Here is a 27,132-nt window from a genome sequence, read left to right on the forward strand (position 1 = left end):
TAACTAATATTGTATCATACTACCCCCCTGATAGGTGTTCGTGTGCTCACTGTGTTACAATGCCCACAGAGGTAGAAAACATTTGTTGCTGGGAAATACCACAGGTAGGCTATACATAGTAACATACCATAGTTTTTGGAGTTATTATTACAAGTTATATACAGCAATGTTTCTTTGGTCAGCTACAGGTAAGTGTCCACATCATTGCTATGTCTGTATTTTGTGCTGTAGGTTGAAAGGAGACTAAGGGAATTACCGCAGCCACCTACCTGCATGACTCTACACCCAGGCCTGCAGCCGGTGTGCCTGAATCCCTACGCCCTACAAAATGCCCTCAACATTTATAGGGTCCTCCATGGGGCTATGCGGCAAATTACTGGCTATGAAGCGTAAGTAAGATTTTTAAAAAATGAGAGACTATGCACATCTAGAGAGGTGCCAGATACGTAGGACAAACCACTAGGCAAAGCTTGTAAAAAAGGAAGATCCCACACACTAGTCACACAAAGATCTATAATGCAGATTGTTCACTATACAAACAATTGATTTATTAAAACTATAAATGTTCACAATAAATGCACACAATGTAAATAGGGACAATATACAGTTATTAAAAACACAATAAACAAATGTTTTTGTAGGCTATTTGTATTATAAAATTGGAGACATCACTGTAAAACTCAAAGATTATGTATAATAAATATACTGGAGAACACAAAGCATAAAAACAAAAGATCTAGGAAAAAAAAACCCAAAGAAATAAATCACTTATTTTCCATACTATTTACACAACTGTGAAAATGTCCCTTTCTAGGCGGAGCAGGTATCTGGCCTACCGCAGCTTTGTGAGCAGGGTATGGGGATACTTGGGCCGCGGTAACAGGCGAGTGATACCATCCTGTGTCGTGGTTCGGATCCGCCAGGAGTTCCCCGATGCACAGGGACAGTATGTTGGCTTCAGACCTGCTCTGGACGACTGAAGCGGGACACAAAGCCAGCAACTGCCTCATCCCTGTCAGGCCTCTCGAACTGGGCGCACAGGGGTTCTGGGATGGTCAGCTGGTCCAGCTCAGTGGTGAATCGCCCAGGGTCATCAAGGACCTCATTGAAGAGGATCTGGAGCAGGTTGTCCACGTAGCCTGTTATATAGGAACTGTCATTTATTATTTTGTATATAGGAGCTGACATTTATTACTGTATTTTGTAACTTGGCCAGTTCAGCCAGAACCATTTCACAGATGTGCGGTGAAAAAAAGTTGCAGAGTTTTATAAAATTTGTATTTTTGGTCTGTTCAGTCTGTTAACTTATACACTTTGATTACAATTTATAGTATTTTTCACTTTTTTCAGAAAAATAAATAATTATAGTCCTTTACCACTTGTTTGGTTTGTCTTCACTGCCTGGATGGAGTATTTCCCCTTCTTATACTTTGGGTATTTAATTTTGTAGACTGGGGCTCCCTCTTTGGTCTTCAGCTGAGCTCTTGTGGCATTTTCATTGAAATGCATAGCAGTGAGATATAACCTGAAATACCATTATATTCACACTGTAATTGTTGTCGAAATGGGTTTCATTTGAGTAATCAGAATCTTTGCATTATTATATCATTTTCACAATAACAAATAAATGAACTAGGAATTATGCTTACCTGCATAGCATTCCACGGTAGGAGAAGACCACATTTTTGGGGGCAAACCGCAGAATCACGCTGTGGAACCCCTCAATGGCCGACGTCTGATGGTTCGGACTAAGCTTTGCCACGTCTTTCAACAGGCGTTTGTTCTCCACAATTTTCTGGAGCTTGAAGGCAGCTTTTGATGCTGTAATTAAAACATTGTTAGTTTCATTACCAGTAGATTATTTTTCAATACATATCTATCCTATATTATTTTTTGCAATGTGGTGTGTAAGTACAGTTCAACCATTGGTATGGTACAGGTATAATGTCTTATATATAGGTCTAATTTATGTTCATCCCATACCATGTTTTTGTAAATAAAAAATATATATAAAGTAAGTTTTTCTACATACCAGACTTCAACCACTTGTTGGAGTGGCTCTCAGCTGGAGCAGGGTGCTGACACTCTGGGAAGAGGGCGTTGTTGTGGCTGTGTATGTTCTGCACATGATTGGAAACAGATGCCCATTTAGCGACAGCTTCTTCACCAGATGATGATGTGGTGGAAGACCAGTAAAGATGGTTGATGACACTTTGCTGCCACTTCTTCACCTTGTCACACTCCCGTTCCTTGGCCAGAGCCTCCAACTTCCTAGAAACACCTTAGTACAGAGGTAGAGCAGATGGAAGTGAGGTATTTGGGCCTATTTGAAAGTTAAAAGTGAATCTGACTTACAACTATATTCCTTTTTGATATACCTTTTGCAACGTGCCACACATCATAAAAATGCCTGATTTCTGGCTTCTGCTCTCTCAAATACTTTTGTATTTGTGGGTGCCTGTCAGTGACCATAGTCTTTATTGTCACCCCAGACGCCTCCAGAAAAGACAGACTCCTAATCAGGCCCTCTTTCTCCATGTTGACACTGCTGCCGACTTCGTTGCTCTGTGGAAAAATAAACAATTGCACAAAAACCTTTTTTTTTTTTACTCAACCGCAACAACGTTCTCTTGTTTGTGAGTCACTGCAAGAAATGATTCATACAGGTGTCCTTACTTTGATTGCTCGGAACCAGGGGCCAACTTACAAGGTATTTTCAAATGGACAATTTAGGATACAATTTTTTTGCTGCCTGGTTGCCTTGTGGGGCATAAAATGTGTACCCAAATTGATTTGAGAGCTACTGTCTTGGATATTCAGGCTACCATTAATTTATTATCGGTAGTCGGATCAGGCAACTACATTTCAAAATAAGTGTTAGCTGTGGTCAGAAATTTTGGGGAACTGAAGCAAAACCTCACCTGCACCAGCTGGACATCGATGATTTTTCCCGTGTGGAGGTCCATTACTGAGTAGGACCCATATTTAGCGCTGTGCCCCGGGCTGTCGGCTCGCATGTCGCCTCCCAGTGTGACACCCTCAGTCTGGCTCAGAGTCTGGATGAGGTCTGCTTGTAAGCGCTTCCAAGTTGAGAAAACACATGGATCCATGTATGACCTAGCATGCTGGAAGTATGTACTCTCAGCTATGGTCCAAACCTTGAGAGCTGACAGAACCTAATAATACAATAGAGTCTTGATGAGTACATTTTATTTGACAAGAGACATCAGATATTACACACACAATGCCATATATATATATATTTTTCAATTGTAAATTATTTTTTACCTTGTTGAATTGTCTGAATGATGAGCCGGTGAAGTTGACAGCTGCAGATAGATGCAGGTTGCCTGCCGGGGTGCTACCAATGATCGGCTGACTGTTCCACTGACGGGTGAACTCGCAGAAAGGACATTTCTGTGAAACAGACAGAAAGGTTCCCCGGACATACTTCTGTACCTCACAAGTCCGGCCACAGGTGGGGCAGTCATGAAACAGGCTTAATAGGCAGTCCTCATAGACAATATACTTGGTGACATCTTGTACCGGTGATGGGGGTCTGTGGAGAGAAAAAATTGGATTATTAGATAAGATTAAATTCATTTTTATTGTCATCGCACAGAGTACAAGTACTAGGACTACTAAATGGAGTTTCACACCTAAGACTTGGCAAATAGTTACATAAAGTGCAAGGTTTCACATAATAAACATACAGTATAAATTTGTGGTGAATATGAAATCGATGATGTATTGTATACAGTAAAGAAGTATAACATGCAAACAGTAAGTAGTGCAGAGAGCAAGTGTAATGGTAGTCAGTTTAAGTCCAGAGGTGAGGACCTAGTAGAAATTATTATATTATTATATTATTATAAACCAATAGAAAACAAATAGAAAATATTTGTAAAAAGATGCTGCAGAGGCTAACTAAATTTATCAAATGGGCAAGGATTACCTCACAGTGGAGTCACTCAAGGAAGATATGCTGGGGTGGTATGAAGTGTCATGAGGATCTTGTAGTGGGTCTTCTGAATCTTCAGTGTCATCTAACAATGCCTCGATGCGTCTCCTTTTCAAAGGCGGGGGCTTCTCTTTGGCAGGGGTTGAACTGAACCCTCCAAAGTCTGCTGCCACGTCTGTGTTGATTCCAAACCCTTTGGAGGATGGCTTGACTTGGATAGCTGTAACGTTACACATTGTATACAATTACTACAAATTTATTGGATAAACAAGACTACAACTTACCATTATAAATGAACACTGGTGACACACCTTGACTTCGTCTGTGCTTCAGAGTCAACTCTGACAGCTGTGTGGCCACTGTCGTCTTTGCCTTCTCCAGTGGCTCACACTGACAGCCCACATCTCTGGTCTTTGACCATGAAGCAGCAGTGCTCTTAAAAAACAGATAAACAGAAGATACGCCACATTAACCATTACATTATCTAGGACCTAACGTTAGATAACGTATCTAGGAGATATCGTAACAGTGATAACGCGAACATGATAACGTCTAGATAATGTAACGGTGTGCTAACCTAGATTCTAGGTTAGGTTCTAGGTTTTGCTAACCTAGATTCTCGGTTCTAGGTTTTGCTAACCTCGGTTCTAGGTTTTGCTAACCTAGACTCTAACCTAAACTTAAACCTAGAACCTAACCTAGACTCTAGGTTAGCACACTGCAGATTTGTTGGACACTGTCAACGGATAAAACACAAGAAAAATAAACGTACCTGTTGACCAACATGTTGACTCGTACTCGCTGTGTCCCCAGGATAAATGGATGGCACAGCGTCGGGTTTCAAAATAAGTTTTGTGGCAAAACCCATCTGTTTTTGTGAAAAATTTTCAAAACAGTGCTCTTGAAAATGACTACTGCAAACCCGCGTTTTCTCTGGAAGTTTGGCTGGGACATTACGATTGCTCCAAATAAACTGCACCCATTTCTCTCGTATTTTCCGATCCTTTGGTAATAAATGAAGGCTCACTGTTTCTCCTCTTGTGAATTTGCAGCCGAAAACAAAACACGTCTCTGCCATCGTTTTGATACCTGGCTTCTCCTCTGGCGCGCAACAGGGAAGCAGGTGCACATAATGATATGTAAATCACCACCCCGTCTATTACGGGATTGGTTCCTTGGGTTTGTGACGTATGAAGTCCTGCCTGATTGAATCCGTTTTTTTGAGACTGTCCTTGGTACACTGCGGTTTCAAAGCAGATATGCTCAGACATGGCGTTGACTGCTTGTTTTGCTCCTGATATGTCTTGTAACATTAGCAAAATACCACATGGACATGTTAACAAGGTTAAAAACATGATTTTCATCGGAGGGGGTCTTTAAGAAGCTGGAATCAGAGAATTTGGACATTTTTTCTTTAAAAGCGACGATTAAGCGATTACCAAAATAGTTGGCGATTAATATTCTGTCGACTAATCAATTAATCAACTTATCGTTGCAGCTCTACATGTAACCAATTATTTCTTTAAAATACCCACTTTAGGGAAAAACAAAGAAACTAGTTGGCATTTTAATTGATATTTAAACAGTCGTAAGAGTTTTGGCAACAGGACTGAGTAAAATGCAACCATCTTCCATTTAGGAACCTTGTAAAAAAAAAAAAAAATGGCCTGATTGACACATTTTGAATAGTGTGTTATTACAGTGCTGAAAAAAGATAAAGAATGAAGTTTAATTTTGAAAAGTTACAACATGCAAATTCGGCAGAATGACCCTAACACCATCAAGCACATCATGTTTAATTAGGAACGTAGTTTAAAAACACCACACAAAGGGAAACCATTTACTGCATACTGCCATTAGAAACTGAGTACAATTAGCTGATGATTAGCCTAATCAGCCACCTTCAGTAATCAATACAAAACACACATTATTAGAGTGCAAACCATTAATCAAACCAATAACAGCAGCCAACGTCAGACAACCTTATCATACTTTAGCATTTAACTGTTACTGTGTTTCTGTAGTGATGACAAAACGTTAAAAAAAACATACATATTAGGTGTTTGAATTAAAATAAAGCTCCTGCGCTCTCTGGGGAAACTGTTACGCCAAACTCCCGTTATGAAATATGACACCAATTCCTTACCTGTCCGCAAAAACGTGGGGACATTTATAGCCGTTTTACAGAGCCAAAAACTTCCAGTAATATTAAACATGTTTGATTTTATCGAAAGTCAAGAAGACAAAAAGACTGACTTAAGAAAGCTCGGACTAAAATGCACATAAAAAGAAAAGAAAAATGAACGGGCGCGGCTAAAAAGAAAAAAAGCGGCATCATGGCGGCTGCTGAACTTCACTGTAAAAAGCTTACATTATTGGGGGAACAACAAAAAATAAAGAAATATTCAAGATCCACAAACGTTTTATGTTTAAACTTTAACTGCCTTTGATTTCGGGAGGGGCTTTATGAAGACCAGTGTAATAGTATGTCAACTAACTTAGGTTGATTTGTACTAGCTAGCTAAACACTAGAACAATACGTTAGCTAACATTAGCTGAGTTCAAATTAACGTTAGCAAATTGGCTACCGTAATTCCACAGTGTCTTAGCTTCTTTATCAAAAAAACAATACTTCGGTATTGCGTAGGACGGTTTATTAAAAGACATTTACATGATGTTTAATCAAATTGGCAGATACTCACCGCTAGAAGCTTGCTTGCTGCTCGCTGTCGGTGAAGAAAATGAAGAAAAAGACCGCCAAGTGGTCATGTCGCATGCGCATGTGCTAAACTCACACACACATACAATAACCCACAGCATCAATCAGCGCTCTCTCTCTCTCTCTCTCTCTCTCTCTCTCTCTCTCTCTCTCTAACACACACAGCGTCACCATGCAAAATAGAAAAATAGGATCATCTATGAAAATTTGCACTTTACTTGTTCCTGACATGCGTTTTGTTGCCAAATTGCCATATGCTTTCACCATTACGCAGTGCCAAATGCCAAAAACTACGTGTCCCTCTCACCATTACGCAGTGCCAAATGCCAAAAACTACGTGTCCCTCTCACCATTACGCAGTGCCAAATGCGCAACGTGCATGTCCCGTTAACCATCATCACACATTGCCTTATTGCTAAATACGCAACCTACAACCAAGAAAAATAACACAGTAAGCACAGCCCAGCAAAAAGTCATGAAAATAAACTGCAAAGGCCTTCACCCGACGCACAACATAGGCCTATCCGACGCACACACACATCGCCCTTGATTGGTCAATAGCCTACATACATATTTTATGTACCCTATAGAAACATAGCGCTGTTATTTCAGAACCGACAGACAGTTACCGACAGTTGGCGCATTATATCTTCCTGATCCAGGTATCGTAAATGTACCTTTTGTTTTTGGAAAGAGTGAACGTAACCACGCACTCAACATTTCACATAAATTTGATGTGAATAAAAAACGCATAGACAAGTTGTGTATTCTTGTTTTCTGACTCGGGGGAGACAGTGTGAGACCGCAGTGAAGAGGAGGCTGTAGAGGACGCTGCGCCTGGCACCGGCGTCTCCAATGCGCCCCGTGCGTCATAACGCATCAGTATTTATTACCTTGAGACATCCAGTCCAAATGCCTAACACCTTGAATTTGTCGGATTTAATTGTGACAAACTGGGTCTAAAAGACTGTAATGCACTTAGGCTACTTGAGACTAATTCACACCATGTCAGCCTGACATTCCACGGCTACAATAATAATAATAATGGAATAGAAATAATGAACAGAAAATTGACAGGGAAAAAGGTTTACAATTCGATCTTCTCAAAGTGTTTTAAAAAAAGATCATTAAATTTAAAGTTCCTTGTTTGTCTGTTTCCTTTTTATGTTATGTTTATTAATAATTGACTTGAAAATAAAATGACGGTTATTTTTTATTTTAAATAGATTTTCTTATTCTTATTAATATAACTTTTTTATTATTATTAAATATTAATTAATTTATATGAATTCTTCTATATTAAATCTTTTAAGGAGGAAGGAAATACATATAATACATATGTATACAATACATATAATTATTCCAGTGGCATAACATTCTGCTGTTGTAGTCGATCATCCTCAACATTTGATGCGTTTTGTGTTCCGAGATGCTTTTGTGCACGCCACTGTGTGGCTATTTGAGTTGCTGTCACCTTCCTGTTAGCTTGAACCAGCCTGGCCACTCTCCTCTTACCTCTCGTGCTTCTGCCCCACAGAACTGCTGCTTACTGGATGTGAAAATGGCAGGAGAGCAGCCGTTTCCAAAATACTCAAACCACCCCCTCTGACACCAGCAGATCATATTTCTTCCCAATTCTGATGTTTGATCTGAACATTATGAGGCTCTAGATCGGTGTCTGCATATTGACTTGCTGCCACATGATTGATGAGATATTTGCATTAGTGTTCAGGTGCACAAGTGTTCCTAATAAAGTAGCCACTGGGTGTAAGTAGGCTACACTCCACCCTGTCCACTCTGCCACTGAATGATTTCTTCCACCATCTTAAAGCCATTATAATCCCAGTCATCTCTATGGAATAGCCTACTGATTCTGTAACCCATTCTTCCTATTCCAAAGTGACAATTTTCAGGATATTTTGAACAATTTGTATACATTTTAATATAACTATATTGATAAATGTTTTGCTGTAACTCACAAAGCTTTATTGATCATTAAACTCTTTCCTATCACTATGTTTACTTGGGGGGCTGGAAGTATCCAGGGGGAAATATTCCTCATAGCTATTGCAGGACTATACTCCAAGCCTGAACTGATCTGATGATCTGTCTATGTTCCACCCAAACCCTTTTGCCTTCATGGAGTAGTCCCAACACTCATGTAACTGACTTTGGTGGATGGCTATCCCACACTCCCTTGTAATCTGACCCAAGCTGACAACGCTGACATACCTTAAATTGAGTGGGACTTCCTCTGCTTCCACTATGATGCACATGTGGGTCTTCATAGCTCCTGTAGCTAATCTAATTGCTCTATATTGAATTCTGTTCATTTTCCCTAATGTTGTTTTGCAAGTTATATCGTCCATATTTTATTGTTGACCGTATTAATATTGAGCAATAACATGATGGAGGTAATACCGTAAGTGAGCTAGTTTTGTCGGACAATAGCTCAATAGCTTAAATCAGACCACTAAAAGTTGACATTTGGGATATTTAATGGCAATGAATGTACAACAGTCTCTCACCCAATTTCAGACTCCAAAAGACATCTGTGCTATGCAGGTCATTTGCCGACTACACCTGGGTTTGACCTGTGTTTGCTATACTGTACAGTTGACCCACATGGATCTCAGACCCACTGCACACTCTGAGCCCACATAATCCTCTTACACATTACTGACCAACCATGAATCCACACAGACAGCCCACCTATGTTTGGCTTGTGTTTGCCCATGTCTTACCTATATGGCTTGGCCAAGTGGGCCCCATATGTATTTCCCCATTCTGAAGCCATATACTGATTACCTAATTGTGTACTACCTAGGACCCATGTAGTCAGCCTATATGGGATTTATTGTGTTTGCCCTTGTCTAACCCATTTGGGATACCCAAATGGGCCCCATTTGTGTTGCCCATTCTGAGTTCCCTCATTTCCCATTAGGTCACTCATTTCCCATTAGTGACCCAACTAGGACCCATATAGGTGCCCACCTATTTTTCGCTTGTGTTTGCCCATGTCTTACCCACATGGGTCACCCAAATAGGCCCCATATGCATTTACCATTCTGAAACCGCCTGCCTGGGTCCACACAAAAGCTACAGCCGGGTTTGACCTGTGTTTGCCCATATGTAACCAATACAGTTGACCCACATGGGGTCCCGACCCACTGCCCACCCTGATCCCACATATCCTCTTACCCATTACTGACCAACCTTGGACCCATACAGACAGACACCTATGTTTGGCCTGTGTTTGCCCACGTCTTACCCATATGGTTTGGCCAAGTGGGCCCCATATGTATTTCCCCATTAGGAACCCATATACTGATTACCTATTTGTGTACTACCTCGGACCCATGTAATCAGCCTATATGGGATTGATTGTGTTTGCATATGTCTAACCCATTTGGTAAACCCAAATGGGCCCCATTTGTGTTGCCCATTCTGAGCCCATGCACTCATTTCCCATTAGTGACCCAACTAGGACCCACATAGTTGACCCAAGTGGGCCCCAGATAAGATGCCCATTTTGGGCCCATGCCCACTAGGTACCCATGTAGCCCAAGCATGACCCATGTGGGGCCCACATACACATGTTGGCTGGGCGGAGGTCTGCGCTCTCCGAGTGCCCTTCTACTTTTAGCACATTTTTCACTCTCAGCCAGCAGAACTTTCTTTGTTTTTTCTCTCCTTTTCTCTGCCCCTATTGTCGTTTGGTGCCCTGATTCATTTTCTTTTAGCCTGGCATAATTTCTTTTAAGTTCTGTCTATCGTATAATACCTCCCATCATCCCTTCATTTCCACTAGCTAATGTTGCGTTGCATAGCAACGAGTTGATCGCGAGAAAATGTGTGTGTATTTATATATGAGGGCCAATATAAAATGTTTTGGGCTGCTGAAATAAGTTATTTTCAATGAAAATCATCAAGACAAAATTATTTCGTTTTTCTTTTTTTCTTTTCTTTTTTAGATCAATGTAATAATCCATTCTGAGTGGCCCTATTCAGCAGACTTACCTGTAAACAATACTTACCAGACAATACTATACAAGTGATACTATTCTTTATTAGCGTGTTCCTCACTAGAAATATGGTTCTTCACTAGTCCTGTGTCCGATACCCAAGTGCTATACAATGTTTAGTGGCACAATGTTCCACACTTTTGTGTGATTTTTCTTAAACTGTTTTTGTTTGAATGAATAAATTCAGATTCCAATACAAAATCTAAAAGACCACATATATTTTGGAAATCTAAGATTCAGTACAACACACCTCAATAATTTTCATGCCTAATATTTGAAGTTTAAAAAAAAAACTTTTTTTTCAGGCTTATATGTCAACCACCCATATTCAGCTCTACTGTGTGTCTATATGGCCAGCAGATGGAGCTGTTTTCTCACAATTCTCAACACCTGAATCCACTGAGCATCATTTTCATCTAGCAGCATTCAGCAGGTCAATAGAATAGAATAGAATAAAACAGAGCAGGTCTCAACAGATGCTGTTGAAAGCGTAGCGTGAAGTGCAGCGCTCTTTTGATAAAATTAATATCTTTAACTTTCAGAGTCTGGCTCACCAAACTCAAACTCAAACTCGTAAAAACATGGCTGTGCTGCATTGAAACCAATGAGAATCAGAAGGCAGAGCTGTAAAGACACACAGACTGACTTCCTCCACTGCAGAAAGGCTGGAACACACTCAGCACGACGGACACTTCGTTTTCCTCAACCACTTTTTGTCTTTATTCAGTTTTTTTAGTTACAAAGAACAAAAATAAAAAAGAGAAAATATAAAAATTCAGCTGTATGACACTGTTCTCTTTAAAAAGCCAATTTTAGTACAAAAAGTAGAAAGGTTTTAGGTCTGAGCTCTTAAATGGGTTGGGCCCTGAGCTCATCAAGATCGGACCATGCAAACTTTTAATTCAAGCAAAATCTTCAACAAAAAAAATGAGAAAGTTGAAGTTACACAAGGTGTTTACAGGATAGAAGTGATAAGTAACAAAATGAATAATAACAAAATAAAGCAATACACAAATGAGTATTGTAGATTTGTTTAGCATTTAGCTGACAGTCTTATCCAGACCTGGGTCGGACCAAAACCACCAGACCGTCTCCTCTCTCCTCTCCTGTGTGGTAAAGTTGGTGGAGGTTCGGACCGTCACAGCCAGTCAGTACAAACACTCATGAAGATGAACGATAGACTCTTTAAAATCTTTTCACAAGTTTGCTTTTCCTTCCCAAGTCTACTGACTGAAGCTTCACACAACATCACAACACTAAGCTTACAAATCTAAATCAATACATTTGAAGCACATAATGATCTATTGTACAGAGATTTATAAAGAGAAACAAGCTTTCCAGATCTTCAAACTGGTCTAAAAATAAAAGTTTCTCTGAAGGTAAAAGCCTGGTCTTTTGGGTTAACCCATAAAGGTATACGTGATCCTTCAATTTAAGTTAAAAAATTGGAGTAATTATGTTTCTGCCTGACAGTGATGATATGTGACATATAGGAGCAATTTTTCCATTTTCCCAAAATGGCAGAAAATTTACTTTTACATGTAAAATGTGACCGCAGACAGCAAAAATAATTTCCTCAGGATCTTCATCACCAAAATGTAGAAGAGCTTCTGTCCTCCCAGAGGAATGAATGGACTCCTGCTGTCTGATGTCAACCTTCACCAACTGATATGAAGCATATGGTCTATAGGTGATACATCACTGTTAATATGTCTTTCAGTTTTTATTAATTTCTTTTTTTAGAGAGGAATATTTAATAGTTTATTTTTTGTTTTCTTCACTTTCTGAATTGTACCCTGATGAATGTTGTAACAATCCTTTCTTAACAATTTCCAATGTCTCCGATCATAATGGGCACTTTGTAATATCTGACACGTGGAACATAAACATAAACTCCAAATTCCTTTTGGGCTTCAAGTGCAGGGCACACCGTACCCATTTTTCTCACAAAAAACAAAAACAAAAGCTGTCACCTTTGTGTTCACACATGGAATGTACCAACTTAAAAATAAAGGCGGATTCACTTTCTTTAGTTGAATTAGGTTAACTGCAATACAATATTGAATATATAAATTACAAACGCTGTCCCACAATAATAACTACAATAACAAATATATTGTATATATATACAGTATATATATATATATATATATATATATATATATATATATATATAGATAGATAGATAGATAGATAGCCTTTATGGCCCGAACAAATGTAAATGTGTGAGTGTAACTCTGGTGTCTCTTTCCTCTTCACAATCCCTGAAAGATTTCTCAACCTCTTCCACACTTCATACTGTAGATATTACTGTGCCAATACATGGAAGTGAACTAATGGTAAAACTGAATCACCATGTATTAAAGTCAGACTGAAATGATTATCATCAATATCTACAACAATATTTAGGTCAGTAGTTAGGTGCATTGAGGTCACTGTTAATGTTTGTATTTCCTCCACTCTAGAGGCTCTTACTCTGACAGGGAGTGTTGTTTTGGATTTTCATATCAACGAGTCACAACTGTGATTTCATTTGATATGCAGCTTCACTGCTGACAGCTGATTGGCTGAATTTTAGTGATGTTGCATCAAGTGACAGCAATGACCTGGATGGTCAGACATTCAACACCTGCATTACCACATGACAGACAGGGGGCACACTTTGTTTTCACACATTACAAACTAGGAGTTTTGCGAATGTCCATTAAAGCAAAATGTCCTGACTTCCTTTTCAATGATCCTGTTTTTCCTGCTGTGATTTCAGTCTGACCTTAAAGGGAACAGCTCTGTCACTGTAAAATCCTTCACTAAGGTGATGGACGGTTGTGTGAAAGCTGAGCGATCCATCTGGAAGTGAGATGAGCTGCTTAGAGATCCTATTTTGTTCCCTGGGCTCCTGCCTCTTCACCCGGCCTGCCTTCAGCACTGGAACCACCAAGGTTATAATAATCCAGCTCAATGTTCTCCTCTCTTCCCGGCTTCTGCCCCCTGGTAGCCTGGAGAGACATGACAGCAGCTCTGTTGGACTGGATCACACCTAGCTAAAAATATACAGTCTAACTACTTCATTTAACCCAATCCTCTACTGAATAAAGATGTTCAGTACCTTGCAGTAGAAACGGAGGGCAGTGATCAACAACACCACAGTCAGCAGCAGGACAACTAGTCTGATGACGAGATCTGTTGGAGAGGCTGAAACAGATTCAGAATCATCACATCAGATCACCTGACATCATGAGGACAACAGCTCCCATTAAAGATATATGTTGCCCTAAACCCTTACAATCACTAAATTGATTCTTGATACTGTTTGATTCAGTTCTATGAGATTCTTAGAGAATATGGTAATCTGATCCACTCTAAAAATCATCTTGCCACATATCTGTAGAAAGTCAGGTTTCAGGAATTAGTAAGTAAAGCCTGCTGATTTTCTCATTAACTCTCATGTCTTGTTGAAACGATTAAATGGATTGCTAACACTGTCACATATTCCTGTTGGATTCAGCTTCAGATTCTCCTTCAGGTTACCTGTGACAGTGAGAGAGAGGGGCTGGCTCTCAGAGGAGAAGCTATGAGAGAAAACATAGATGTGATAAACACAGCTGTAGATCCCTTGGTGGGCGTGGCCTGCAGCAGGAAACAGGAAGTGGGCAGAGTGATTGACAGCTGGCAGGGTGTGGTCGTGTGCTGTATTGGAGGCGGTGGAGGTGAGGTGGAAGGACCCTCCTGGGTACTGTGGCTGGATGGAGCAGCTGATGGTGAAGCTGGAGCCCCGGAACACCTGAAGCCCCTGCTGCTGGGCCTCGGAGACCCCGTCCATGGAGGGAGACAAGGAGATGATTGGCTTAACCAGCAGATCTGTAAACAGATAGATGATGAAGACTTGAGAATACATGTTACTTATATCCTAATGCTTCCTTCCTCAGTGAGAAGCTGATTGTTTTCTCCTCATCTGTTTTGTCAAAGTGATGAACGCTGATGGTTGAAAGACGACAGGATCTGTCTGTTAGCAGCCACCGTACAAGACAGAGAACTGCTACATGTAATACAGAGGAGTCAGAGAGCAGCCTGTCACTGTGGAAGCAGCTGAGTATGTGATGTCACTGTTCAGTGTTACCTGAGCAGATCAGCTCCAGGCTGGAAGAGCTATTATATGAATCCATCTTTACTACACACTCCCTCAGTGCAGACTCAGACCCATCACAGCGAGGTAGAATCAGCCATACAGATCTTTCTGGGGAATCTTCTCTACTTCCTGTTGAAACAGCAGAGCCACAGTCCAGCTGTCTACACACTACAGCTGCTGACTTCAGGTTCCAGTACCCGTCATCCACTGGTTTCCAGTCTCCATGTTGTTTCATCTCCAGTTCACCAGCACAGCGGCTGGCTCCTCCCACCAGCCTGACATCATCAGGCTCTGAACAGAGACAAGAGAGTAACAAGCAAATAGTAAACATGTTGTCCCCCACCAGTGATGTAGACCCTTGGGTCAGTCAGTGATTGCTGAGTGTACTTGAAATATGAGTGAAATTGTATAAGCATTTTCGTATGGGACAATGAAAGGACAGATTGACCATATATTTCTGTTGCCTACTCTCCTCTGAATTAGGCTTACAAGTTATATCTTGAAATGTACTAACTGTAATTGTCCTGTTTTTACTCAGTACAGTACAAAATATAAGAACTACAATACGCAATAAATACAATCCGTACATTACACAGTGTACACTACAATACAATTTATAATACAATATACAATATAAGATACAACACCAGGAGCGTGAGTGTTATGAATAATATAAATGCTAAATGATAAGTGATATATGGTATTGCACAGTAGGTAAGTGGTAATATGATATAAGTAGTCAACACTGAGGCACAGTGGTAGTGCAGTGATGAGTGCAATAACAGTACAACAGTCCAACAACTGTACAATAACTACAGTGTCTTGTGGTTAGAGGTTTGCCCAAAAATTCTCCATTGACTCTCACTTCAACACATCAACCCAGTCTGATGTCTCCAAGTGTGTAGCGTGTGTAGACTATTATGTACTTATGATAACTTTAACTGTATTGCTTTACCACTGTGTCCCCATTCATTGTCCCCCACATTGTATGATAACTTTAACTGTACTTGGTATGACCTGCTTTACCACTGAGTCCCCATTCATTGTCAATGCCGCCCCCTAGTGGCACAAAGTCAACGTTACAGTGTGACTAACTAACGAATGAACTGACGGAGACCGATCCATAGTCCCGCCTTTGGTGGGGGACAATTAGTAAAAGAAGTAAAGTCACTTTGATTAGACCAGAACTGAAGCCAAATCCAAGCTGCAGCTCCTCTTCTACCTGAGCAGGTGAGTCCAACAGCTTTGCCAGGTGAGCAGGTGTTTCTAGCTGAGCCTGAGCTTCCACAGTCCAGGAGAACAGACTCACTGCCTTCACACTGGAACTCTTTGGTCCACATTATAGCCTCCACTTCTCCATAGAGCGCCCCCTGGAGGACTGATGGAGCCCCACAGCCAAGCTCCCTACAGACCACCTCTGCATCCTGCTGGTCAAAGTCAGCTTCACACACTGAGGACCAGAACTGGTTAGACTTCACCTCCAGTCTGCCTGAGCACAGACTGGTCCCATCCACCAGCCTCACAGACTCTGGAGAGAGAGAGAGAGAGAGAGAAAGAGATCTGGTACAGAGATCTGGACAACAAAATGATCTGTGGAGCATTTGGGCAGCATTTGATGTTATTGACCACAAGCTTCTTCTTGAAAAGCTTGAGTGTTATGGATTTAGACCAACTGTAGTTGCTTGGATGGAAAGCTATCTGGTAAATAGATCACAGAGAGTCTTCTTTAATGGGAAGTTACTCAGATAGCGTGTCTGTGGAATGTGGAGTTCCTCAAGGGAGCTGCCTAGGCCCACTTATGTATTCAGTTTTTACCAATGATTTACCTCTCGTACTAAAAAATGCTAAATTAACTATGTACGCAGATGATACTACAGTACATGCATCAGCAAAAACACCTGCTGATCTGACTGCCATCTTGAACAGTGAGCTAGATATTATCGGAAAGTGGATCCTTGAAAACAAACTGATACTTAACATATCCAAAACAAAAAGCATAGTATTTGGTTCAAATCATTCTCTAAGGCGAGAGCCAGAGCTTAAACTCTTTATAAATAAAATATCCATCCAGCAAGTAAAGGAAACCAACCTGTTGGGCATCACCCTTGACAACAAATTGTCCTGGTCAAAACATATCGACATTATTGTCAATAGAATGGGCAAGGCATTAGCTGTAGTAAGGCGATGCAGAGAATATCTTACACCTGATTTAATTAAACTTGTATTAAGTACCCTTATTCTTTCGCAGCTTGATTACTGCCAGATAATATGGGTGAATGCCACAAAAAAGGATTTAAGCAAACTCCAGCTAGTACAGAACAAGGTGGCACGCCTTGCTCTCCAGTGTCCGTACGGCACTAACATCAATAGAATGCACTTCCATCTCAACTGGCTAAGAGTTGAAGACAGGCTGGTCGCTGCACTTCTACTCTCAACATGGAAAGTTTTGCAATCAAAAACTCCATCATATCAGTACAGTCAATTAAAACACAATTTAGAGTCATATACATATGCCACCAGACAGGCAACAGAAGGCCGGTTTTCACTTCCCAAGGCAAACACTAATTTCCTTGAACACACAGTAGTATATAGAGCAATGAAAACATGGAATTCTTTACCACTGTCACTGACTAAATTAACACAGAAATCAATGTTTAAATAGCAAATAAGGAAACACCTAGGAATATAATATTTGTAGGATACTATGCATATGCAGATTTGTAGTTTTTGCTGGTAACTTTGAGAGAGCCATCAGTAAGTTTTACTCATACATATTAATGTTTTTTTTTTTTTTTATATAAGTGTTATGTTTATGTTTGGTGTTTGCTATTTGTGTTGATTGTAATGTTTAATGTATGTTTTTAAATGTGGACCCCAGGAAGACTAGCTGTGCTTTAGGGCAAAGCTAATGGGGATCCTAACAAATAAACAAACAAACAAACAAAGACAGAGAGAGAAGGGGGGGGGGGGGGGGGGGACTGTTACCATCATAAAGCCTTCATCTGTAAACATCAGAAAACAGAGATTGACCTGCTAGAACCTAATTTCAGCTGTTCAATCCCCAGCTACAAAATTCAAAGAAACTGACATCTCTAACGAACATGTATGTGATGAGTATCGGCAAAACAAAATTAAAGCAAGCAAGAAATTACACTGTTATCAAATTCTTAACAGAGATATTGAATTGGCAAAATACCTTATCAATATAGCTGTATTGCTCTTGTAACAATGGCTACCACCCATTCATGCAAATAAACTGAATTGACAAAGGGGGGAGAGAGTCAAGTTGCAATATTGATCTAGATTCAGTACTTATTTGTTGAAAGGATAATACCAGAATATTTTTCCCTGTCTCCATTATCTCCCATGAAAAGTCTAAATCCTCTGATGTATTTCCACAGTCAGAAGCTCCTACTGTCTGCTCTACTGCAGGTTTGAACTCATAGACTCCCATTGTTTTCCAAAATACATGAAAAAGCTCAGAGACAAACTGCTGCCTTGACTAACGTACTGTAATACATTATTATGTTAACAGCTCCACGATAGCAGTTAGGGGGAGCTGCCTTGCTGAAGGGCACCACAGTAAAAGAGGGGGATTTGAACCAGTGAGCTTCCAGCAACAAGCCCACTTTTCTTCCCTTTAGGATGCCATTGTCCTGGGTAACTTTACAGTTCAGTAACAGTCCAATGTAAACCACTGACTGTCACTGTGACAGAGGAAGGAAGAGACTGGTGTTACCTGAACAGGTGTTCTCAAGGCTGTAAGAGGATGAGGCAGACCTTGTTAGTACACACTCCCTCAGTGTAGACCCAGACTGAAGACTGGAAGATCTGATCCTCCATATAGAAACTGGTGAGGAATCCTTTCTACCTCCTGTTGAAACAGCAGAGCCACAGTCCAGCTGTCTACACACTACAGCTGCTGACTTCAGGTTCCAATCAGAGAACCAGCCACCCACTGGTCTCCAGTCTCCATATTGTTTCACCTCCAGTCCACCAGCACAGCGCCTGGCTCCTCCCACCAACCTGACATCATCAGGCTCTGAACAGAGACAAGAGAGTAATTAGTAAAAGAAGTAAAGTCACTTTGATTAGAACAGAAATGAAGCCAAATCCAAGCTGCAGCTCCTCTTCTACCTGAGCAGGTGAGTCCAACAGCTTTGCCAGGTGAGCAGGTGTTTCTAGCTGAGCCTGAGCTTCCACAGTCCAGGAGAACGGACTCACTGCCTTCACACTGGAACTCTTTGGTCCACATTGTAGCCTCCACTTCTTCATAGAGCGCCCCCTGGAGGACTGATGGAGCCCCACAGCCAAGCTCCCTACAGACCACCTCTGCATCTTGCTGGTCAAAGTCAGCTTCACACACTGAGGACCAGAACTGGTTAGACTTCACCTCCAGTCTGCCTGAGCACAGACTGGTCCCATCCACCAGCCTCACAGACTCTGGAGTGAGAGAGAGAGAGAGAGAGAGAGAGAGAGAGAGAGAGAGAGAGAGAGAGAGAGAGAGAGAGAGACTGTTACCATCATAAAGCCTTTATCTGTAAACAAACAGAGACAAACTGCTGCCCTGACTAACGTAATACATTATTATGTTAATAGCTCCACTATAGTATATACATATACTATATACATATGCCACTGTCCTGGATAACTTTACAGTCACTGTCACTGTGACAGAGGAAGGAAGAGACTGGAAACATTACTGTCATAGTTGATGTCATTGATGGTGTTACCTGAGCAGGTGATCTCCAGGCTAAAAGAGGAAGAAAAAGACCTTGTTTCTACACACTCCCTCAGTGTAGACCCAGACTGAAGACTGGAAGATCTAATCAACCATACAGATCTTGGTGAGGAATCCTCTCTCCTTTCTGTTGAAACAGCAGAGCCACAGTCCAGCTGTCTGCACACTACAGCTGCTGACTTCAGGCTCCAGTACAAGTCGTCCACTGGTTTCCAGTCTCCATGTTGTTTCACCTCCAGTCCACCAGCACAGTGGCTGGCTCCTCCCACCAACCTGACATCATCAGGCTCTGAACAGAGACAAGAGTGGTTAGTAAAATAAGTAAAGTCACTTTGATTTGAAAAAGATCAAACCAGATCAAGACAGCTGTTTCTCTTTTTTTAAATTCTCCATTTCTATTTATTTTCTATTTACCTATTGAATTGTGTTTTTCTTCAGCCTGGAGTCCTGAGGAGACAAAGCAGAAAATAACTTTGTTTCATGACTTGACCAGAGCTTTGGACAGACTAAATACTCAAGGAGTACTGGATGATCTTCCAGCAGCTCTGAGGTTCGAAAACTAAACCATTTCAATTACAATGCACAGAGATTATGGACTGGACTCAATTGTGATTCATTTTGACAAGGTCACTGTAAATTTCATGTCCATAATTTGAAAAATTAAATATAAATGATGAGATGAAATATACTGAATTAAATCCACAGGGAAACACAGGTGTCACTACAGCAGTCAGCAGGGAAACACTCAACACCAAACACACAAACACTCACTACACTAAAAAACACACATTTCACAATACAAAACTCAAACACACTCCTCAGCTAACTAAATTACAATGTTGTGGCAATAAGTGTGTTTACATTCACACTAGTAATTTGACTCGACTAAGCAATACTTAGTCGAGTAATAGCAAAACAATACTTTGACTCCTGACATGTCATGTAAAAGCCATAATCACAGTAACATAACCTGGTTAACAACCTACTTTCCTGCTCAATCTCTCCATGTATTGGGGCTTGTAAAGATATTTTGTTTTTTCTCACACTGTGCAGGTCAAAGGTCAGACACAGGTTATTCCTTTAACATCACTTGTGATAATAGTGAAACTTGCAGTAACAACAATACTTGGGTCAGAGCAGCTCTGCAGCATCCCATACTTTGACATTAAGTCTTTTATGCAGTAACTCTCTTGACCAAGACATTACCACAGATAGAAAACACTGTTAGAGTTTTACCTGCTATCAAAACAACATAAATACATTTTTGTAGAATTAAGCAATAATGTGTAACTACATTTGTAACTGTTGATAACGTCAACTAAACCACAAGGTTTTATCCAATCAGAGCCATTTATCACATTTCCGTATCAATTACTCAACAGCCTCTTGCCAGCAAGAACAGTCAGCCAGAGGAGACCAGAAGACAGGACGTTCTGTGGTCAAAATAAAAGTCACTTGTGTCACTTTTGGGAAAAAATTAATAACTATTGGAGTGTACAGAACATCCTGGGAAATTACATCGATTGTATTTTTGTTGATTACCGAACTCCCCTCATATATATCCTATATTTTCACTTTGTGTATGTTTTTAAACGTGTGGTTTTAAACTTGCTACTGAATTGTAAAACACTTTGAGCTGCATTCTGTGCATGAAAGGTGCTATATAAATAAAGTTTGTTCATTCATTCATTCATTTGGTATATCACTTAAAAATGTTGTATGTTCATCAATAACGATTTTATTTTGAAAATGTAACCTGAAATACTATTTATTATATTCTGGTTTGCTTGATACAGGAACTGAGCTGTCTTAACAAAGAATTTATCACACACACGCTTGTGTGCACACATACACATTCACAAACTCTCAAACACACACACACACACACACACACACACACACACACACACACACACACACACACACACACACACACACAGCCTCTCTCTCTAACAGTGTTGTTGGCACAGTTGATGACAGTTTAACTTCCATAGATCTTCCATTGCAGCCTGGTTCTCCCAGATATCTGCCTCAGAGCCTTTCACAAATCCATCATTAAATCAGAGTCCTACCTGAGCTGCAGAACAACATGAGCAGCATCAGTATGGGATCCATATCCAGCCTGTCAGTCTGAACCAGCCTGTCAGTCTGAATCAGCCTGTCGTCTTAACTTGGTGTCTCTTGGTCTTCTGTGTCTTTATGTTTGACACTCAGCTCTCCTCTTCTAGTCAGATGTGTTGTTTCCTCTCCATCCTTTATCTCCTCATCAGCTTCATGTTTCTCTCTGATAACAGTACGGACAGGAAGCTGCTAGCAGGAACCACAGTGACTTCCTGTAGCTTCATGATCTAAAGTCCACTGTCCATCATTGAGATTGATTTAAGGCACCACAGTTCCAAGTACTATTCCAGTACTATTTACTATTTAGGACAGTACAGTTCCAGTTGATCTGCATCACTACCCATTGGTCCCCCCCCCGTAACTCTACAGCAGTGCAGTGATGCTGATGGGGTTTATTCCAGGTTACATTACTGCTATTTGGTGTTAGTAAAGACCACAGACTGACACTAAGGTAAATGATGATAGTGAAATGTTATTGGTTAATTTTTTTATATCATTATTATTTATTTTAAAAAATAAAAATGAAAATTTCTCTGCCTTTTAGGTGTAGCCTACCTCTGTTTCCATTCTCACCATATTCATAACTTTGGTCACGGTGCATAATGACTGCCATGAAAGGACATATTTTCATCATAAAGGCCAGTAGCCTACGTTTTGTCTTTTGCTGGAATCACTTCTGTGTCGTCCCTGGATCACCAGTTGGTTTACTGTGTTTGTTTGATGTGTCTCACTCTTTCATCATTCTTGTGAATTGTGTTTGTGTCTGTTCACCTCATTAACAGCATTTCATTGTTTAAATCGCACATTATGCTCTTACAGCTAGATCCGTTATAATGTATTTATTTATTTAGGAATAAAAAGAAAGCACTTTGGTTTATTGCCAGTGAGGTGTCAAATAGCCCACATGATCGTCTAATCCAAGTTGCATGAAAGGGGGGCCTGACAGAAAAAGTTTGAGAACCACTGTACTACTGCATCATCTCCCACTCTTCACATCATACTCACGATGGCCGACAAAGAGAATGCAGAGGAACAACAGACAGCCGAACCCATATCTTCATTTAGCCAACTAGAAACCAGGTCCGAAGTAATCTGTTTCATCTAAAGTTCATGTAAAAGTTCAAATAGATCATCTGCAAGCATCAGCCATACACACCCTAGCCCAGCAAGGCAGCACATAGGCAGATCCTTGCTCAAAACAACGCAAGTCAGCCGTATTCTGTCCCTCTGAGCAGAACAATGCACCACCCATCCACTACTGACCACACAGGTATGAGTGACATTGCCAGATACCTAGTACATCGCAAGCTTGTTAATTTATCAGTTGATCTGAAATGTTCCACTCTGATGATATCATCCTGAAAAACAGTTAAAAAGGAGAAAGTGTTATGTAGTTAGACATGTCTAACAGGTTCTATATTGCATTCATCAAAGAGAACAAACAAGATAGTAAAATGGAGTAACGACTTTTTGTAAAAGTTAAGTAGAATGATCACAAGGGACTGTTTGTGGACAACACAACACAAACAGATACAGAGCTTCAAGTAAGTAGCCAGTACATTAATCCAATTACCCACTCAAATTAACAGCAATCTCTTTGATGAGAGGATTCTTCAAGTTAACCAAAGCGCAGAAGTACAGAATTTTGTACTCCACTTGAAGCGAGCATTGACCCTTTCCACGTGTATCCTGTTCCTTCCTATATTGTTGGTGAGGTTGATTTCACTTTGAATGAACTTGACATTGTGAAGAAATTGTGGAATATTGACTGAAATTCCCTGGGGCAGAATATCATTTATCAGAACGCCTTTATCAGCTAGTATTACATCACCAGGTTTGAAATGCTCCAGGACACCACACACACTCACAATGGCCTTGTCAGACACCAGGATACAGCTTGCTGCAGTAAGTAATAACTGAATTTTGAGTGACACCCAAAAGCACCTTGAAGGAATGCATTCCCCTGTAGGAGGAAAACGTTTGTTTCTGGGTGTCCATCCAGCTTGAGTGGCAACTTAAAAAATGAATCGGGCAAGCTGGTCAGGTTCTTCTCTTTACTGGGGATGGTGATCATAAACCCTGTAAAAAGAGCCTCATGCAGAACATAGATGAAAGTGTAGATGACATTTCTCACCGTGTTCGTGCTGCAGTGGAACAGCTGCTGCAAGTGAAGATATGTATAATCTTGCCTCAGCTTCATCAAGGTCATGAAGACCTTGTCCTCCAGTGACAGGCTGTTCACCCTCCATCCAGCAAAGTATTCAGTGTCAGCCTCAATCAACCTCACATAGCTCACCACAGCATTAAAGTCGCTCCTGTTTGGAAGGCCAGTCTCCATTCTTATCACTCTGTCACTGCAGGTAGATGCAGAGTACATCAGGAAGTGAACTTTATGATTCTTTAACGGCCTTTTTGTGATGCTCTGTGATGCACTCTGCTTGTGATATGCAGGCACGGGTTGGAATCAGCGGCAGAAAAAAGGCTTGTGTCCTTTCAAATAGCTTTATAGTACTTGCAACAAACAAACATAAAACAATGATGAAATCAACTATTCTGTATGAACAACGGATCTGTGATGTTACTGCTTCCTTTCCATTCCATTTACTGTATGTATTTACGGTCTGTATCATGTCATCATTTAAATAATGCGGCTCCTTTTGTGCTTTCATGAGTACATTATCACAACACCTGAGCCACTTTTTCGATAACTTGTTCATGATATTCAAATAGTCTCATAAGAAAGAGAGCAGCACTGTTTTAGCTAAACAAACATGCTGTGGTGACTGATTAACTTCATTTTCAAATGATCAGAATGTCACTTATGTAAGGAAGAGAGACAGACAATACACTACACTACACTTCTATTACACTGACACTTCACACTGCCAAGTCAGTGTTGTCAGACTGCAAGTTCGGAGTGAGAGGAAGATTGAGTGACAGACTACATTTCTGCCTTTTACACAAGAAGGGTAAAGCATCGCTTCTTTGAAAACAATATTTCTATCAGCTATTACATAAAGAGCATTTGAAAATGATTTCAATCAGGTAATGATAATGGTGGTGAGGTGATGATCAAATGAGATTTGACAAGAAAAATGTAGAGTACTTTTCACAAGTACTTATGGAATATCTTCAGAGTTTAGCAGCAAATGATGTTACAACACTTATTCTGAGATTGTAAATGCAAGTTGATTCAAATGTATTTGTCAGCTGTGTAACACTTTCATACACAATAGTAATGCTTTTGATGTTAAATGGAGGTGCTTGAGTTACAAAATGGATTTCAGAGAAATTTGATGGCTAAACGTATCAGTCCACAAATATACATTCAACATAGTGACTGAATACTGAATGTAAAGTGACTGAAAGTTACTTTTTTGATTTTTTTTCAATACATTTTGTTCCACTGATATGTTTTAAACAAGTGTGTAAAGCTGCAGTAGGTAACTTTTATGGATTAGAATTAACATTTATTTAGAAGTAATACAAATAAATCTCAAAGTTTGGTGGTCAATATGTGCTATTCTAATTTCAAAGTGAAACCCATCCGACCAATAAGTCTGAGGCAGAAGGTGTGACTTCGTCTTGTCAATCACTCCTCCTGTCACTCACTGGGAGGAGTGGGAGGCTTGTCAATCCTTGTGTTGGTTTGAATTTCCAGAGATTTGATCTCTTTCCTCATAAACTTACCTACAGCAGCTTTAAAAATTTAAATAACTGAGCCACTCTCCTCTCACAGTAATCATCTTATTCTGATGACAGTGAGGTGCAGGCGAGCTGTGGCATCGTACATCATGGAAGGTAAGGTGTTTGTTGTCATGGTCTTATCAGGTTAGTGAAATTTGATGGTCATAAATTTTAGCCCCGCGACAGCAGGGGACTCTTAGTCTTGTTTCCAAGGAATTCTGATCAGCATAAAGAAACTCAAATGTCTCACACTGAATTTACTTCACAAAGAGTCATTGTACAAACCAAAGAGATAAAAAAATTTTTAATCTAGAATGCAATTTGCGTATAATTTGCATATGAGTGTAAAACAAATCAGGCATTATCCATCATTTTTACTTGTATCTCGTGCCAATATCATATATAAGTAATAAATATCACATTTAACTGCAATTGACCGATTAACTCCTTTGTATGCAGGAGTCCTTCAGTTCACTAAATGCATTAAACTGCATGCTTCAATTGCCGTCACAGGACTGTGCATCCTCCCTTCATGTTTTCCTCATCAGTACCACTTTGTTGAAGAACTAAAGACCTGGACTGAAGCCCAGAGCTACTGCAGGGAGAAGTACATTGACCTGGCCACTATAGACAACAAGGAAGATATGGACAAGCTGACTGCAGATACTATAGTCAAGTGTGGATGGGACTGTATGATGACATTAACAGTTGGAGGTGGTCTCTGGAAAATGAGGGTTACTATGGTGAAGGAGAGGCTGAATTCAGGATGTGGGACATAACTGAACCCAATAATCTCTACCATGAGACCTATGCAGTAATGCATGTATCTGGAGGATGGTGGGATGGTCACGGCAATTACAAATACCGATTCATCTGCTACAACGGTGAGAGGAAAACAACAAAATGAGTACAAGTAATAATAATAACTAGAAAAGGCTAAATTTTCTGAAGAAAATTTAATTGTGCTTGCCGTCCGAGCAACAGTCACTTTGAACCGGTCTTTGCTAGAGCGCTGCTAAATCGCTGGTATGGTTTTGCCAGTGGTCACTACCGCGTTCCTAGGCGATTGCTAGGTGGTTGCTAGGTGGTTGCTAGGGTGTTGCTAGGTGGTTGCTAGGGTGTCACTAGTGGTTGCTAGGTTACTAGGGAACAAAGACAATCCAAGGGAAAAAAGAATTGTGTTTCCAGGATTTATGGTCACTGAGTTACAATCATTTAAAACTTAATAGGTCGCTGTAGCGTCCCCTATTGGCGAAATGACACGAAATTTTAGAGGTCGGCTCAGACATGACACGTGCACAACTGTACCAAATTTGGATGGGATAGCATAATGCGTTCATGAGTTATACCAATTTTTAAATCATAGGCCCCACCCACAACATGTCATCAAACTTTGGAAGCCCATAACATCAAAACGGTACGGAATATCAAAAAACGGCTCGATAAATTTTGTGCAGGACAGTCCAGACATGCTGTGTGCCCAATTTGGTGAAGATTGGACACAATTTGTAGGAATACTAGCGAAAAAACAGTTTTGGACAAAATCCAAAATGGTGGAAAATCTAACCCTGTTAGGCGGAAATGGGTGTGGCCTATATGAGTAGATGCATATTGACCCAGGGAATCCAGGGAATGATGATTGATTCTACATACTACGGTTCAAAAGTTATAGACCAAAACGTAAAGAGGGCTGTTATAGCGCCACCATCAGGTCAATTGGTGTAATTTTTTACACCAGAGTAGAAGGGGACA

General features: G+C 40.4%; 1 protein-coding gene across 1 annotated transcript; it reads right to left on the bottom strand.

Annotated features, from left to right (window-relative positions):
- Nucleotides 1-789: 789 nt before the first annotated feature.
- On the bottom strand, nt 790-24,031 carry LOC139641301 (uncharacterized). The gene is made up of 18 exons (XM_071515608.1): nt 23,883-24,031; nt 19,565-19,902; nt 18,969-19,274; nt 18,703-18,873; nt 16,054-16,359; nt 14,958-15,122; nt 14,477-14,563; nt 14,234-14,392; nt 13,812-13,885; nt 4,273-4,396; nt 3,956-4,181; nt 3,289-3,559; nt 2,922-3,176; nt 2,379-2,565; nt 2,033-2,281; nt 1,650-1,821; nt 1,377-1,525; nt 790-1,139 (listed from the first exon to the last, which is right to left on the bottom strand). The coding sequence occupies exons 1-18, from the start codon at nt 24,029-24,031 to the stop codon at nt 958-960; spliced, it is 3,570 nt and encodes a 1,189-aa protein (XP_071371709.1). The 3' UTR covers nt 790-957.
- Between the last annotated feature and the right edge of the window lie 3,101 nt (nt 24,032-27,132).

This window comes from Centroberyx affinis, unplaced genomic scaffold, assembly GCF_046629955.1.
Source record: "Centroberyx affinis isolate AG114_WGS23_722 - 3 ecotype Tasmania unplaced genomic scaffold, CSIRO-AGI_Caff_v1 ptg000029l_1, whole genome shotgun sequence".
Taxonomy (NCBI): Eukaryota; Metazoa; Chordata; class Actinopteri; order Beryciformes; family Berycidae; genus Centroberyx; species Centroberyx affinis.